This window comes from Phyllobates terribilis, unplaced genomic scaffold, assembly GCF_046119375.1.
Source record: "Phyllobates terribilis strain yellow unplaced genomic scaffold, ASM4611937v1 Scaffold_2__4_contigs__length_985480577, whole genome shotgun sequence".
Classification (NCBI taxonomy): Eukaryota; Metazoa; Chordata; class Amphibia; order Anura; family Dendrobatidae; genus Phyllobates; species Phyllobates terribilis.
In genome coordinates this window covers 514,687,574-514,701,213 of record NW_027362762.1, presented here as the reverse complement: position 1 = coordinate 514,701,213, position 13,640 = coordinate 514,687,574, and the positions used below count along the sequence as shown (strand labels likewise).

The 13,640-nt window shown below is 46.6% G+C and overlaps 1 protein-coding gene across 1 annotated transcript in view; it reads left to right on the top strand.

The window, feature by feature from the left end:
• Positions 1-3,271: 3,271 nt before the first annotated feature.
• Positions 3,272-13,640, top strand: part of LOC141252847 (angiopoietin-2-like) — a 169,395-nt gene continuing 159,026 nt past the window's right edge. Inside the window, exon 1 of the mRNA XM_073670606.1 lies at positions 3,272-3,687. Within this exon, the coding sequence (XP_073526707.1) occupies positions 3,391-3,687 (297 nt within the window). The 5' untranslated portion in view covers positions 3,272-3,390. The remainder of the gene's footprint in view (positions 3,688-13,640) is intronic.

Sequence of the window (13,640 nt, the reverse complement as noted above, 5' to 3'; positions counted from 1 at the left end):
TTAAGGCCATGTGGCTTCATAGTTCTGAGTGTCGTTATCCAACGACACTCCCTCTGTGCCAAATTGTTCATAAGATGTCCACCACGGACACCCATATGGACGATATCAATGCCCAGGACCTGCATTTCTATAGTCCCCAGTGGGTGATGGCTACGATAATGGGCAGGTATTGTTTTCAATTTAGTGATGTCCTCCCTATGGGTGCCATCCTGGCCCAATAGTCTCGCAGATTTAATATCCCTTATGTGTTCCTGTATCCGGACACGTAATTGTCTAGAGGTGAGTCCAATATAGACTAGGCCACAGGGACATGTGAGGTGGTAAATAACAGCTGTAGTTTTGCAATTTATAGAGTGAACAATCTTGAATGTTCGGGTACCAACAGAATTTGAAAATTCATCAGTTTTGACCATAAAACCACAAATACTACAATCCCCACATGGTTGAGAGCCCCACCTAGGTCCCTTGGACCCAAAAATAAATTTAGATACTGGGGCTATGTAATGGCTGTGTGTTATGGTCTGGCCAATTGTTTTACTCCTTCTCGCTGTAATCAAGGGTCTATCCTCAATCAATTTTGAGAGCTCAGGATCCTGTTTTAAAATAGGCCAAAAATGATTGAGTATAGCCGTCATGTCCCTCCACCTACTATGATAGTTGGTTAATTTAGAATCCTCCTTACGTGTGAGCTTTCTATGGATAAGAGCATTCTGATTCATACCCTTGGCCTGTTGGTACCCATGATCAATAACACCCATATCATAGCCCCGACGTAAAAATCTAGAAGTTTAAATTCTGGCTTGAACTTCAAATTCACCATCTGAGTCACAAATGCGGCGGGCTCTTATAAGTTGTCCCTTGGGGATAGCTCTAATAGTATGCAAAGGATGTGCCGAACTAGCATGCAATATTGAATTAGTACTCGTGTCCTTCCGATGAATGCTACTGTGGATAGTTCCACATTGGTCAATAGTAATTAGTAGATCCAAAAAATCAATCCTATCCCTAGTGACATTAAAGGCAAGTTTAACATTACAATCATTGGTGTTAAGATGTTTAAGAAACTGATCCAACTCAATCCTCTCACCCTGCCAAATAAAGAGGCCTAATATTCCGGACAGTGGATCACCAGATAAAACAATCCCTCCACAAGAGTCCCTTTAGCTGGCCTGGGAACCTCGAGAGAGTCGTCAGGGACCTAAGGGCATATTCTGTCTTCAAGCCTGCAGAAGAAGAAGAAGAAGACTCAAGCCTAGGACGTAGAGAGAACTAGGATCCAGATATACTGTCTTTGGTGAGGAAGATTCTCTAGGGCTAGAGAAGAAAGCAACAGAGATGCTTCACCTAGATTGGGAACCAGGGCTAAAGTTGTATCCAGTACCTGTGGCAAAGATGACAACCCATTGGTCCTTATCCTTTATACCTGCCTGAAGATACTGTAAATACTGCCAGTTACCAAGTAAAGTTCAAGTTGTTGTTATGAACTTTGTGTGCTCTGAATTGATTGCTGCCCTGGTTCCAGAAGATGAATCCCTGGAGTCAGAAGAGGCCGGCTGACCAGAAGTAAGTGGAAAACACCATATACACAGCAGCACACCAGAGCGAAGACACACTTTGTCTGTAGGGTGCCAAAAAGGAGCATGGGCTACAGCTCGCCCATGACTACCTCGTTTGGGCACCTTACACTTACACCAGTGTTGTGCCTGATGCTGCACGAGTTCAGGTGAGTGAACATACTCACCATTGTCACACGGGATTTCCTCATTGATCTGCACAAGGAGCACTTTCTTCTCTTTCTTTTCACATAAAGAGAGACAGTGAAAGAGAGAAGTAACAAAAGGAGAGAATGATGCACTGGAGATGGGTTCTAGCAGTATGGCCCTGAGTTTATAACTCAGAGTGGTAACAGACCAGAATGGAACAGAGAACGTGAGACGAAGAGAGTGCCCTGGGCGGGGGTTCCGAGGTGTCAGCAAGCTAAGAAGCTAAGTACCGGTCATATTAACAAACTAGTTCCCTTAAGAGGGAAAAGGATGCGGAACCGTGGGTTGAGAGTGGGACTCTCACTAACTCGACTGTAGTACTGTGCTGGGTTGTGGTGAAGGCAGGTGAACTAGTGCAGACAGAAACCAAGCAAGTTAAGAGAAAGGAACTGAGCCTGTGTGTGAAAATGCTCCTTATTATGAAGGAAACGTTCATTAACCTGTGTATCTTTTGTACATAATCCCCACCAAGTTGCTGTTAAGAAAAAGACTGTTTATTTTTGAGTGGTGGTCTCCCTCATTGAACTGTCCAACATCCGGTCCTGGCCAGCCGAAGTCACCGGCATTATGCGGCCTGCAAGGGCGTACCGCCCTTTTAGACAAAGTCCACACACCCAGCTGGGACCCCCACCTTCATGTAACATGTCGGGGCGTAAGAGATAAGTACCTTGCCCATGGCTACTGCACCGTGCCATATCACACAGGCACACTTCCACTCCATTCATTCTTAATGGGAGTGTCAAAGACAAGCAGATAGTAGCACTCAGCTATGTCCGGTAGTCCCATTGAGAATGAATGGAGTGGATGCGTAGCCTCTACTCCATTCAGATGGTGCTCTTTAGAGCGCCTCAGCGGTGGGAACTCCAACAGTCAGGGAGCGATCCCCAATACTATGGGTAGAGGGTAACTTCTAGTCTTGGCACACACCCTTTAAGGAATAATTAAAAAAAAGGTAATATTAATTTATTAATATTATGACTATACTAAAATCATATTATTATTATTATTATCAACAACAACAATTATTATAATTATATAAATGACATTCTTTGTATTTCATACATTTAGTTACATTAACATTTCCTTAAACAGGCAACAATAGAATTGAGATCTATGCCACAAAAATTCCTCTAATGAATAATTGCTAAATGAGCTGAAATAAAACATTTTCTTATACAAACAGTTTAGACATTTTACTATGTGATTTTGACATATTGTGGCGCGTTTGTGTCTGAGCCTTGACATATCAAGGATGCTGTTCTTGTGTATCTTTCAGAAGAATGGAAATGCTGGCTGTCGACAATGTATATTTCAGAATTATGTGTTTGTATAAGCAAATATATTGCAAAATAGGTGAAAACTGGCAAAGTGTTCATCTTCTTGTGGATTACTAATATGTGCAATGACTCATAGCAGTCTGGTGATGTAGAGGTTAATAGATAAAGCATCCTTAGAAGTGTTCCAGCTCTAGTCATATATGGTGGGAGGGAGATTGTGGATAGAGGGGGCTGCTGCTTACATAGAAAAACTTCCTGAAGTTGACAGGACAACGTGGTTTGCTATACAAGGCACTGGCAGCTATCTCACTGAGCAGACACTAAGCCAGGTCCTTCATTTACTATTCAGAATGATGGCGAAAAATAATATCCTGCAATTTCTATTGAGCTGGCCTATCCTTACCCCCATAATAATGGCCACTCACCTGAACATACCTGAGAAACGTCACCACAAGGTGCAGCATGGACACTGCAGCTACACCTTCCTACTCCCTGAACTTGACAACTGCCACTCTCCCCCTTCTGACTACCAGGCTACCAACTCCCTACAAAGGGATGCACCTGCCCAGGATGACCACCACTGGCCTATTAACAAGATTCGGGAACTTGAGAATATTATGGAGAACAACACACAGTGGCTGCAAAAGGTAAGAACTGAATTTATACATTTCAGCTAAAGGAAAGGAACTTGCATACATACAAGACTTGGAAGATGGGTTTTGTAAATAGCATTTTCTACAGTAAAATGTTACAATAAATACTATTAGTAAATGGGAAGATGGAAGTGGGAGAAATCTGCATTAAAAAAAAACACTTAAAAAGCGACCCCTACTGGGAAAACCAAGTGGCCATTCATGCTTTACCAATTTCATGGCTACGTTTCGGACTCCAGTTTGTAGTCAGCATATACAGTAGCAGTACACAAAATAGCACGATGGAATAAAGCTAATTCCTGTGTGGACCTGCTACAATTACATGCTGCACATTTACTGTGCATTTTCTGCACACATTTGCTTGTGGAAAATCCACAGTAAAGTACAATACCAGCAGAAAGTAACATGTGGTGCTGAAATAAAAGCTGCATAGTGTCACTTTGCGATGCATTTTTCACCACTGTGTATCTGAAGCAAATTTCAGCAAAAATTCGCACATAACATGAGGATTTTTCTGCAGGTTTTGATGGAGATAAGCTACATATACACTGTGGAAAAATCTGTAGCAACTTTATTACATGTTAATACCCTTATAGTGTTTTGTTTTTCTACAATAGAAATTCTGGGGCAGATATAGTGCTTACTAGATTTATTATTACTCCAGAATTCTGGTGTACACGCCATGCATCACATTTTATAGGGGTTTTATTCCGTTTTTGAGACTCACTACACATTTAGCCAATTAGTAAATGAAGCCACTTACAGTATATTAATGGAATGCACTTTTGTTTAGTGCAAAATATTGTATTTAGTAAGTTTGCGGTGTGCTGGCGTAAGCAAGAGAAGCTATTCTAAGTTTTAGAAAGATGTGTCAAATTTAACAGTATTGTACACCACTGTGAAAGGTTTTCTGTATCTCCTGCCTGTCTTGTCTAAGTTTACACTGTCTTTATCTTACTAAATCCGCCCCTCACTGTGTAAATCAAATAGTTATTTTAACAATGCTGTATCTGGATGTCAATCAAATTTATGACTGCTTTTTCATGCATAAATCAAGGCTAATTCTTGAAGAATGAGATCATAGGAAGCTACAGTTTGTAAAAAAAACAATGAATTTCATCCTATGTTCTGTATGTCCTAAAGTTTCATCATCCTAGCATGGGTTCCAGAGCAACGTAGGAGGTAACTTTTTGCTATGGTTTAAAATCACATAAAACATAGTTATTTCATATTACAGACTTGCAGATTGAGATTCTGGTTTGGATTTTATCCTAAATCATATGGCAAGGCTTGTTAAGGGGTCGATATTGACTTTTAGGATCGCCGCTTTTAAAGGGGTTGTCCACTACTTTCATATTGATGCCCTATCCATAGGATAGGGCATCAATGTATGATCGGCTGGGGTCACGCATGCGGCACCCCCGACGATCAGCCGTTACCGGTGCCGGCGGCCGCAGTTGCTTGCCTGCAGTGCTGGGCAGTCCATTTGTAGTGGCCGCTGCAGGGTACTGCACATTCCCTTCCCATTCAATTGAATAGGAGGTGGATGTGCAGTAACAAGCGCCTGCCACTACAACTTGACGGCCAAGCACCGCAGGTAAGGACTTCCGGCCAGCGCCGATAACAGCTGATCGGTGGGGGTGCATCAATGTGAAAGTAGTGGACAACTCCTTTAATAGATGACGCTAGAGTTCTAGTTCTCTTCCTCTCTGAAGAGACAATTTGCATATTTAATTTCCCAGAGGACCATGCACGGCGTATAAGTCTCCTCACTCTGACATGCCAGGCTTGGCTTATCACTCTCCACAAGGAGAAACGTTACTCCTTAGACCCCATATTACAGACTCAAAATTTTATTTTCTTTTTTTACTTGTATGATATTTATATCTATTATATTTCAATAATATGTCTTAGGAGGTATAAAGTATTAGTAATATTAACATAAACACATTCTGCATTGTTTTACAATCTGACTCTGCAGTAATGGAAAGTGTTTGTGATGCTTGTGAGTCTAGCCCCTGTGAGCAGATGACAAGAAACAAACATATAAACTGAGAGTTTTCTGGTTTCTGGGCAATCCTGATTGGTAAAGAACTATTTACAGACTGTTTTCTCCATCTCCTGAGCCACCCTGCCATCCAAATCGGGAGGAAGGCTGAAAAGGGGACATCATGCCTATGTGACTATTTCCTATTTAAAGTGGTATTCTCAAATTGAAAGTTGAATAGTCAGTAGAAGAGGCTCTGAATTCACAAAACTGAACTCTGAAGGGAATTTTTAATGGCATTGATATGCCATGCTCGATCTCTGCTCCATTCATTCTCTGGGACACCTAGATAAAATTAGTAGAGCTGAGGTCAAGCATGTGCACCCCATTCCATTCAAGTTTGGGTTCTGCTGAGCTCTGCCCGAAGGGATGGATGGGTGTCTCAGCTGTGGGGCTCCTAGCAATTACTTTTTTACCGGGGTAAAATAAATGCCATCAGGGAAGAATCTCTGTTAATGCCTCATGGTTGAAGGGATAATCAGCATCTAAACTTTACATGCCAATATCTCCGCAATAGAGATGAGAAAAAATAACTATGTTTCATTCAGCTCTTGAGTCCTTTTGTCTTTATGGAGCCAGTTTAGTATGTAAAAAGTGGTGAGTGGATCTCTTTAAAATCACAGATACCACATCCCTATAGATTACTATAATAAGATTATTCACCAAAATCCTAATTATTCAATCCCAGTAGTGACAAAGACATTCCTATAATCGCTACAAAATTTGCCTGTGAATACAAACATGTTGGGTAACTTATGAAATTCACATTTGCTAGCTTTGTTGAATTTGCTGGGAATAAATTTGCAGCTAACCTCAATATTGCAAAATTTCTAATTGCCTGGAAAAGATGTGCATAACACTCTGAGGTCTCCTAGTTATGTAATTGACCCATTTTCAGCTCTTTAACCCAAATGCAAAATTAGAACAGAGGGATACTGTTTGCAGTGTGTGACAAATAAAAAAAATGATGTAGCTAAAGTGCTGTACTGCTGTATAGCACAGATCAATGAATTCACAGCCACACTGACTCTGCAGGTCCAGCACCTACCTATCACTGGAATCTTTGTATTATTATTCACAGCGGTTGCTCACACGAGCATATAAACTGGACGAGTGCAATGCAAGAAAAATCAGATTGCACTCGGACCAATGTTATTCAATGAGGCAGTGTAGATCTTCGATGTTTTTTTCAGGCCGGAGCAGCCTGAGGAAAAAATTGCAGCATGCTGCGAGTGGATCCGTTAATCAGATGAGCCTTGGGTGTGAGAAAAAAATGGATGCCACATGGATCATCCGTATGGCGTCCAATTTACATGCACAGATTGCCAACGAACCAGGAAATTGCATCATCCAAGGCCAGGAAGTTGGGTTACAGGAAGAGAGCTGGCAACCACATAAAGAAATAAAATAAGCACGCCTCCACGGAGATATTGACAAAATGACACAACACATTAATGTGGAAATGCTGCCAGACTTCGTCCAAAAGAGGCCAAAACTTTGGGACATCCGTGACCCTGCCTATGCGGACCACAGCCGAAGGGATGTTTCATAGATCAACATTTGCCGCACCAAGTACACCAATTATGAGTCAAGCACACGAGAGGAGCAAGATTCAATAAGGAAGCATGGCTATATTAAAAGCATCGTATTATTTAAAGGGAACCTGTCATAAGAAAAAATGCTATTAACCTGCAGATATGAAGTTAATCTGCAGGTTAATAGGCACCCGCATTTAGCCGAACGCTGCAGGGAGAAAATTAAGTCTTCTGCACTTTCGGTCTACGCAGTGCACCTTTGAAGCTGGAAAGCGTACACCCAGCTTCAGAGGCACAATGACGTGCCTGAAGAAAACCGCGTGCATGCGCGAGGTTTGCAGAGAGCTTGCGATCAGTGTTGAACGAGCACTAAAACGCTCGGGTGCTCGAAGCTCGGGCCGAGCTCATCGTGATACTCGGGTGCTCGACCCGAGCAACGAGCCCAAAGTTAGTCTATGGGAGACCCGAGCATTTTTGCGGCGGCACCCCTGGCAGTCTGTAGAAAGCCTAAAAAGTGCCCAAAACGATAGTGACAGTGTTCAAATGACATGGGGACAGCATGGGGATCGCCCCAGGAAGCATTTCTGACCCCCAGGTCACTGCTGTCAACAACGTGGTCAGAGGTATTAAGCCACTTTTACGGGCTCACAATAAAACGTTCAAAAACGAAACTGAAACTGTTTTCCTGTGAAATATGTTAAGGAACATCCTTTCCAGAGTAAAGACTTGTGTATAAGGTAAAATAAATAACCAAAAACAAAAATACTCCTTCACACATTGGGCTATGTTCACAAGTAGCATTTTTTATGCGTTTTTGCACTTTTGTATTGCTTTCAACCGTGACAAATGCATTCAATGGGAAATGTCATTTTAACATCAGAAGATGCAGACTTGCAACTATCCCCGTGCAAGTCCTTGTCCCAGGGCAGTGTTCAATTGTAACTCCCCCATTCCTTGCAATGCAAGCGCAAATATGCAGCCAACCACCCACCCACCCACCCACAGGCTGCAATACTATACTGCTAGCTTGCACTTGAAATGGCGCCTTTTAGTTTGGAGGAGGCCGAAGCTGGCCACTACCTCATGGCTGCGTCAGCGGCGAGGTCTCCATACTCAGTCCCCAGCTGCCACTATTTGTCCCGGGAACCTTCCCCACACTTTTCTTAGCCTGGCCTGCTTTAGGGCAGCATTGGACGAGCCCACCAGACAACCAGAGACTCCTCCGGTGGGCCCTGGCTTCTCCATCAGGGGAGTTGAGAGTGCCAAGGTGAAGAGCATGATGATGATGATAGAAGTTAGCATCTGCTTTGTTTTCTTGGAATGCAAGTGTAAGTGTGTTGGCTGCCACCCACCCACCCCCAGGCTGCAATACTATACTGCTAGCTTGCTTGCACTTGAAATGAGGCCTTTTAGGCTTGTGGAGGCAGATGCCGGCCACCATGTCATGGCTGCGTCGGCGGCCTGGTATCCATACTCGGTCCCCAGCCACCCCTATTTGTCCCGCTGAGCCTTATACACAAGCGCGCATACCAAAACATTACATGTGCCCTCCCCAGTGCATTTAGTGGGTAGGACAGCCTATTCAGCTGTAGTGTGTGCACGCCAACCCCCTGTTCAAGGCACATGCGAAGATGCCTGCCGCCTTGCACCTGTCGTTGCAGACTTGCAACTATCACCGTTCAAGTCCTTGTCCCAGGGCAGTATTCATTGTACCTCCCCCATTCCTTGCAATGTAAGTGCAAGTATGCAGCCTGCCACCCACCCACCCCCAGGCTGCAAACCATACTGCTTGCTTGCTTGCACTTGAAATTGGGCCTTTTAGGCATGTGGAGACGGAATCTGGCCACCACGTCATGGCTGCGTCGGCGGCCTGGTATCCATACTCAGTCCCCAGCTGCCCGGCGGCCAGGTGTCCACGCTTGGTCCCCAGCCGCCAGGCTGCGGCCGGGTGTCCATACTCGGTCCCCAGCCGCCCCGCGGCCGGGTGCCCACACACGGTCCCCAGTCGCCCCTATTTGTCCCTGTGCACCTTATACACAAGCGCGCATACCAAAACATTACCTGTGCCCTCCCCAGTGCATTTAGTGGGAAGGGCAGCCTAACCACAAACACGTGGACAAGTGAATATGGCCAGGGATGGTCCATCTCACTGACGCCTTCACACTGGATTAATATTGTGGAAGCCGGGACACAGTTGGACACTGGGATGCAACACGTCCTCCAGACATAAAGGATTGTGGGTCCTGGGTCAATCAGGCTTCAACACAAAGTTCAGAAGGTAGACAGCAGCAGTGGTCGGCCTCCTACACAACGAGTAAATTATTCATCATCATGAGGCCATCCATCTCCTTAGCTTTCTGTTCCTTGGAATGCAAGCGCATGTATGTAGTAGCGGCTAGGCCTGAGGTGGTCAGCATTTTGGCGCATATCCTACCTCCTCCGAGGATTGCTGGATGTTTTCCTGCTACTATCCCAGTTCTATGACTCCCGTTAAAACAAAGCTTCAGGTGATGAATGATGGATGAGGTGGTGGCAAAGGAGAAAGAGCAGGAGGAACAGGGACCATTCACATCAATATCAGGCCAGTCAACCACACATGTCTTGTAGGATATGTTTCTGTACCAAAAGGAGCGGTTCAGCTACACAGTTATAGGGCATACAGTGAGTGCAATGCCTACCAAAAATTTCGAGGCACTCCAATGCCCCATGTAAGTGACATGGAGATCAGAGGGCCTTAACTAAACCATTTTTTCCATTTATAGCAACTGGGTCTCCTGTACATTGTTGGCCTAAGCAGTGAATGGAAGGCTTTCCAAAAATTATGAGGAACTGCAATGCCCCTTGAAACAGACGTGGATTACAGAGTACTAAAAACCTTCTACCCATTATTGGGGAGTGGGTCTCCCTAAGTGTTCGCCTATGCATTGAAGAGCAAAAGCTGACTAAAATTAGGAGGAAATGCAATGCCCGTTGGAAGAGTCGTGGAGGTTAGAGGTAATTAAAAACAACATTTCAATGCCCCTTGGAAGAGCTGTGAAGTTCAGAGTGGTTTAACAAGATGGTTTTCATGCCCCTTGGAAGAGACGTGGAGGTCACAGTAGCTTAACAAGACAGTTTTAATGCCCCATGGAAGAGACGTGGAGTTCAGAGTGGTTTAGCAAGACGGTTTTAATGCCCCTTGGAAGAGACGTGGAGGTCCCAGTGGGATAAAAAGACAATATCAATGCCCCTTGGAAGAGACGTGGAGGTCCCAGTGGAAAAAAAAGACAATATCAATGCCCCTTGGAAGAGTGGTGGAGGTCCCAGTGGAATAAAAAGACAATATCAATGACCCTTGGAAGAGACGTGGAGGTCACAGTAGCTTAACAAGACGATTTTAATGCGCCTTACAAGAGCCATGCAGTACAGCATATTAAAAACATTATTCCCATTATTGGGGAGTGGGTCTCCCATAGTCTTTGCCTATGCCTTCCAAGCACAAGCTGCCAAAAATTAGGACGTAGGAACTTGCAGTGTCCCTTACAAGAGCCATGCCATACAGCATGTTAAAAACATTATTCCCATTATTGGGAAGTGGGTCTCCCATAGTCTTTGCCTATACCTTCCAAGCAAAAGCTGCCAAAAATTAGGATGGAGGAACTTGCAATGCTGGCAACACGGACCACGGTCACCCTGGTGGTATAGTGGTGGTGGAGGCTGAGGATAAGGAGAAGTGTGGCACCCCAGGGGTCTGGTTTCCACAGTAACAGCAATGTTATGTCTGAGAGCAGGTGGGAGGTCTCTTGGTCAGGGATCCTATGCATGCCACACCTCCTGCCCAGTCCTGGGAGGGGAAGAACTTCCCCTATATAAACCTGGGGCTGAGGCAGGGTTGGAGAGTTGAGAGGGAGAGTTCAGCCAGGAGGGCTGACAGGGAGCTGTGGCTCCGGCTGGGCCCAGCTCCTGGGCCATGCCAGAAGTAGAGAAGAGAAGCAGCATAGGAAGAAACAACAGGAGCTCTATGGGAGCAGTGTTACAAGGAGTCAGGGGCTGGCAGCTGCAGAGCTCGCCCTGACTGAGAAGATTTCTTACCGAACCCGGAGTCCGAGGCTGTGGGGACTAACTCCTACCCAGCAGCAGAATCCGTCAGGCAGGGGATTTCAGGTCCTCTGGCCAAGAAACCCGAAGGCACGGTCACACGCATGGGACCAGCACCGCCGTCGTGGAGCGGAAGCTACTAGAAGGCCCCGAGTCACCGGCCATACGGGTGAGCACCACACGGCACACTCAGGGGCGTGGGCTACTTTTACCCGCCTCTAGCAAGGTAGCCAGAAGAGTACAGTTAGTTTGGGAGGCCTACAACTCCGCCTGGCCAGGGGAGATCCCATCTGCTCAAGGACTGACCAGGCCCCAATCGCTAGCCAGTACTCCGGGAGGGTCTATCTTTGTCACCAGTAAAGACCCTGAACTACACCGTACCGTCTCCGAGTGGTTCCTGCTACCCCCATCGTCCACGTCGGCTGCCCTGAGGCCATACCCCTCCCGTTGGGGGTTATACTATCACGCTGCACAATCCTACCACCGGCCTCAGCGGTCTGCCCTGCAGCGGCAGCTCCATAGCTGCATTCAACGGGTGGCGTAGTCGTCCAACATCTACCGCTAATACAGCGCCACTTAGTCTGACTCCCTGGGCACGGACCGGATCACCGCCACGAGACTACAACCCTCAAAAGATCCGGCTCCGGGTAAGCTCCCGCGTGCGCAACGCAGCGCGACACAGGCCCAGGGGCGCGTCAACTTTTGGCGTAGTCGGCAGGATTTCGTGCCCGCAACCACCGGGTACTGCGTGCCTGAAAAAGACTGTTCAAACTTACCAGTGGTGAAGATTCCCGCCATCCGGCGCCATCTTCTACATTCTTCCCGCCATCCGCGAAGTTTTCCCGCCATCCGGCGCCATCTTCGGCCTTCTTCCCGCCATCCGTGGAGGTTTCCCGCCATTGGACGCCATCTTGAGGACGCCGCGCGGGAAGAAGAGGGGCGTGGACTCCGAAAGCGCGCGAGAACTGAAGTCCCGCCTCACGTCCGGACGTTGCATAAGGTCCTGGAAGGAGCCCAGCAGACGCCGACGTCACAGGAGCGCGACGGAAGGTCCTCAACCCTGACGATCCACTGCGGAGCCGCGGCCTACGGAAGAGGATCATCGCAAGGTAGGCCACGGTCCACTAGGGGGGAGAAGGATGTCGGATACGGAGGAGAGCTTCACCGCTTCAACCCCCGCCAGCGCCACCGCTGTTGCGGTCATGCCTTTCACCATGCCCTATATCCCGGGGGCAGCCTGGCTACCCCAGTACTCAGGGGAATCGCATACCTGCATGACTTTAGAGAAAAGCTGGATAGCCTCTTCCAGGTGTACCCCCTTACAGAAGAGCAAAAAGTGAGCATCCTGGTGGCCCAATTAACCGGGGCAGCCCAAAGGGAGGTAAAGTCCTGGCTACCTGGGAGGAGGACTGTCGCAGAGATACTAACCCAGCTAACCGAGGAGGAGCTGCAGTACTACCAATACGAGGAAAGCCAAGAGGACCCGGACGGGTCTGAGGACTACCCTCAGGAGGGAGCACAAAGAGGACATAGCTACTGAAGGGAAGTAGCGTGAATAAAGAGCTGTAAATAGTTACCCGTAAGGGTACAAGGACTGCTGCTAATTAAAATATGGTCCCCGTTGGGATTATTGAATTGTTCCCCATGTGCCCCTATCTTAAACCAGGCTGAGGACTGTGAGCAGCCATTCCTTATCCCCACTGGCCGAGGACTGAGAGCGGCCATATCCTGTAAATAATTATGTGTTTCTAGTAATTTATGGGAGTCTTTGGTGGATTTGCCGGGAATCCTTTGTACATAGTTGGAGCGTAACCCAGGACGGACTAAAGACTGTTAAGGACTCGGGGCAGGACAGACCCCTACCTGGTTACGTCTCCCTGTTTTGGTGAAATGGACACCTTGCTTTTCTTCAAAGACTGCACCCGGTTGCGGACACGCCGTAACCATCTTTATGTGTTTTTCTTATTGTATTATTATTGTTTATACCTTGTTATGTTTTTCTAAAAATATCTTTAGTCCCGGAGTACTAAATTTCACTAGGGGGGAATGTGGCACCCCAGGGGTCTGGTTTCCACAGTAACAGCAATGTTATGTCTGAGAGCAGGTGGGAGGTCTCTTGGTCAGGGATCCTATGCATGCCACACCTCCTGCCCAGTCCTGGGAGGGGAAGAACTTCCCCTATATAAACCTGGGGCTGAGGCAGGGTTGGAGAGTTGAGAGGGAGAGTTCAGCCAGGAGGGCTGACAGGGAGCTGTGGCTCCGGCTGGGCCCAGCTCCTGGGCCATGCC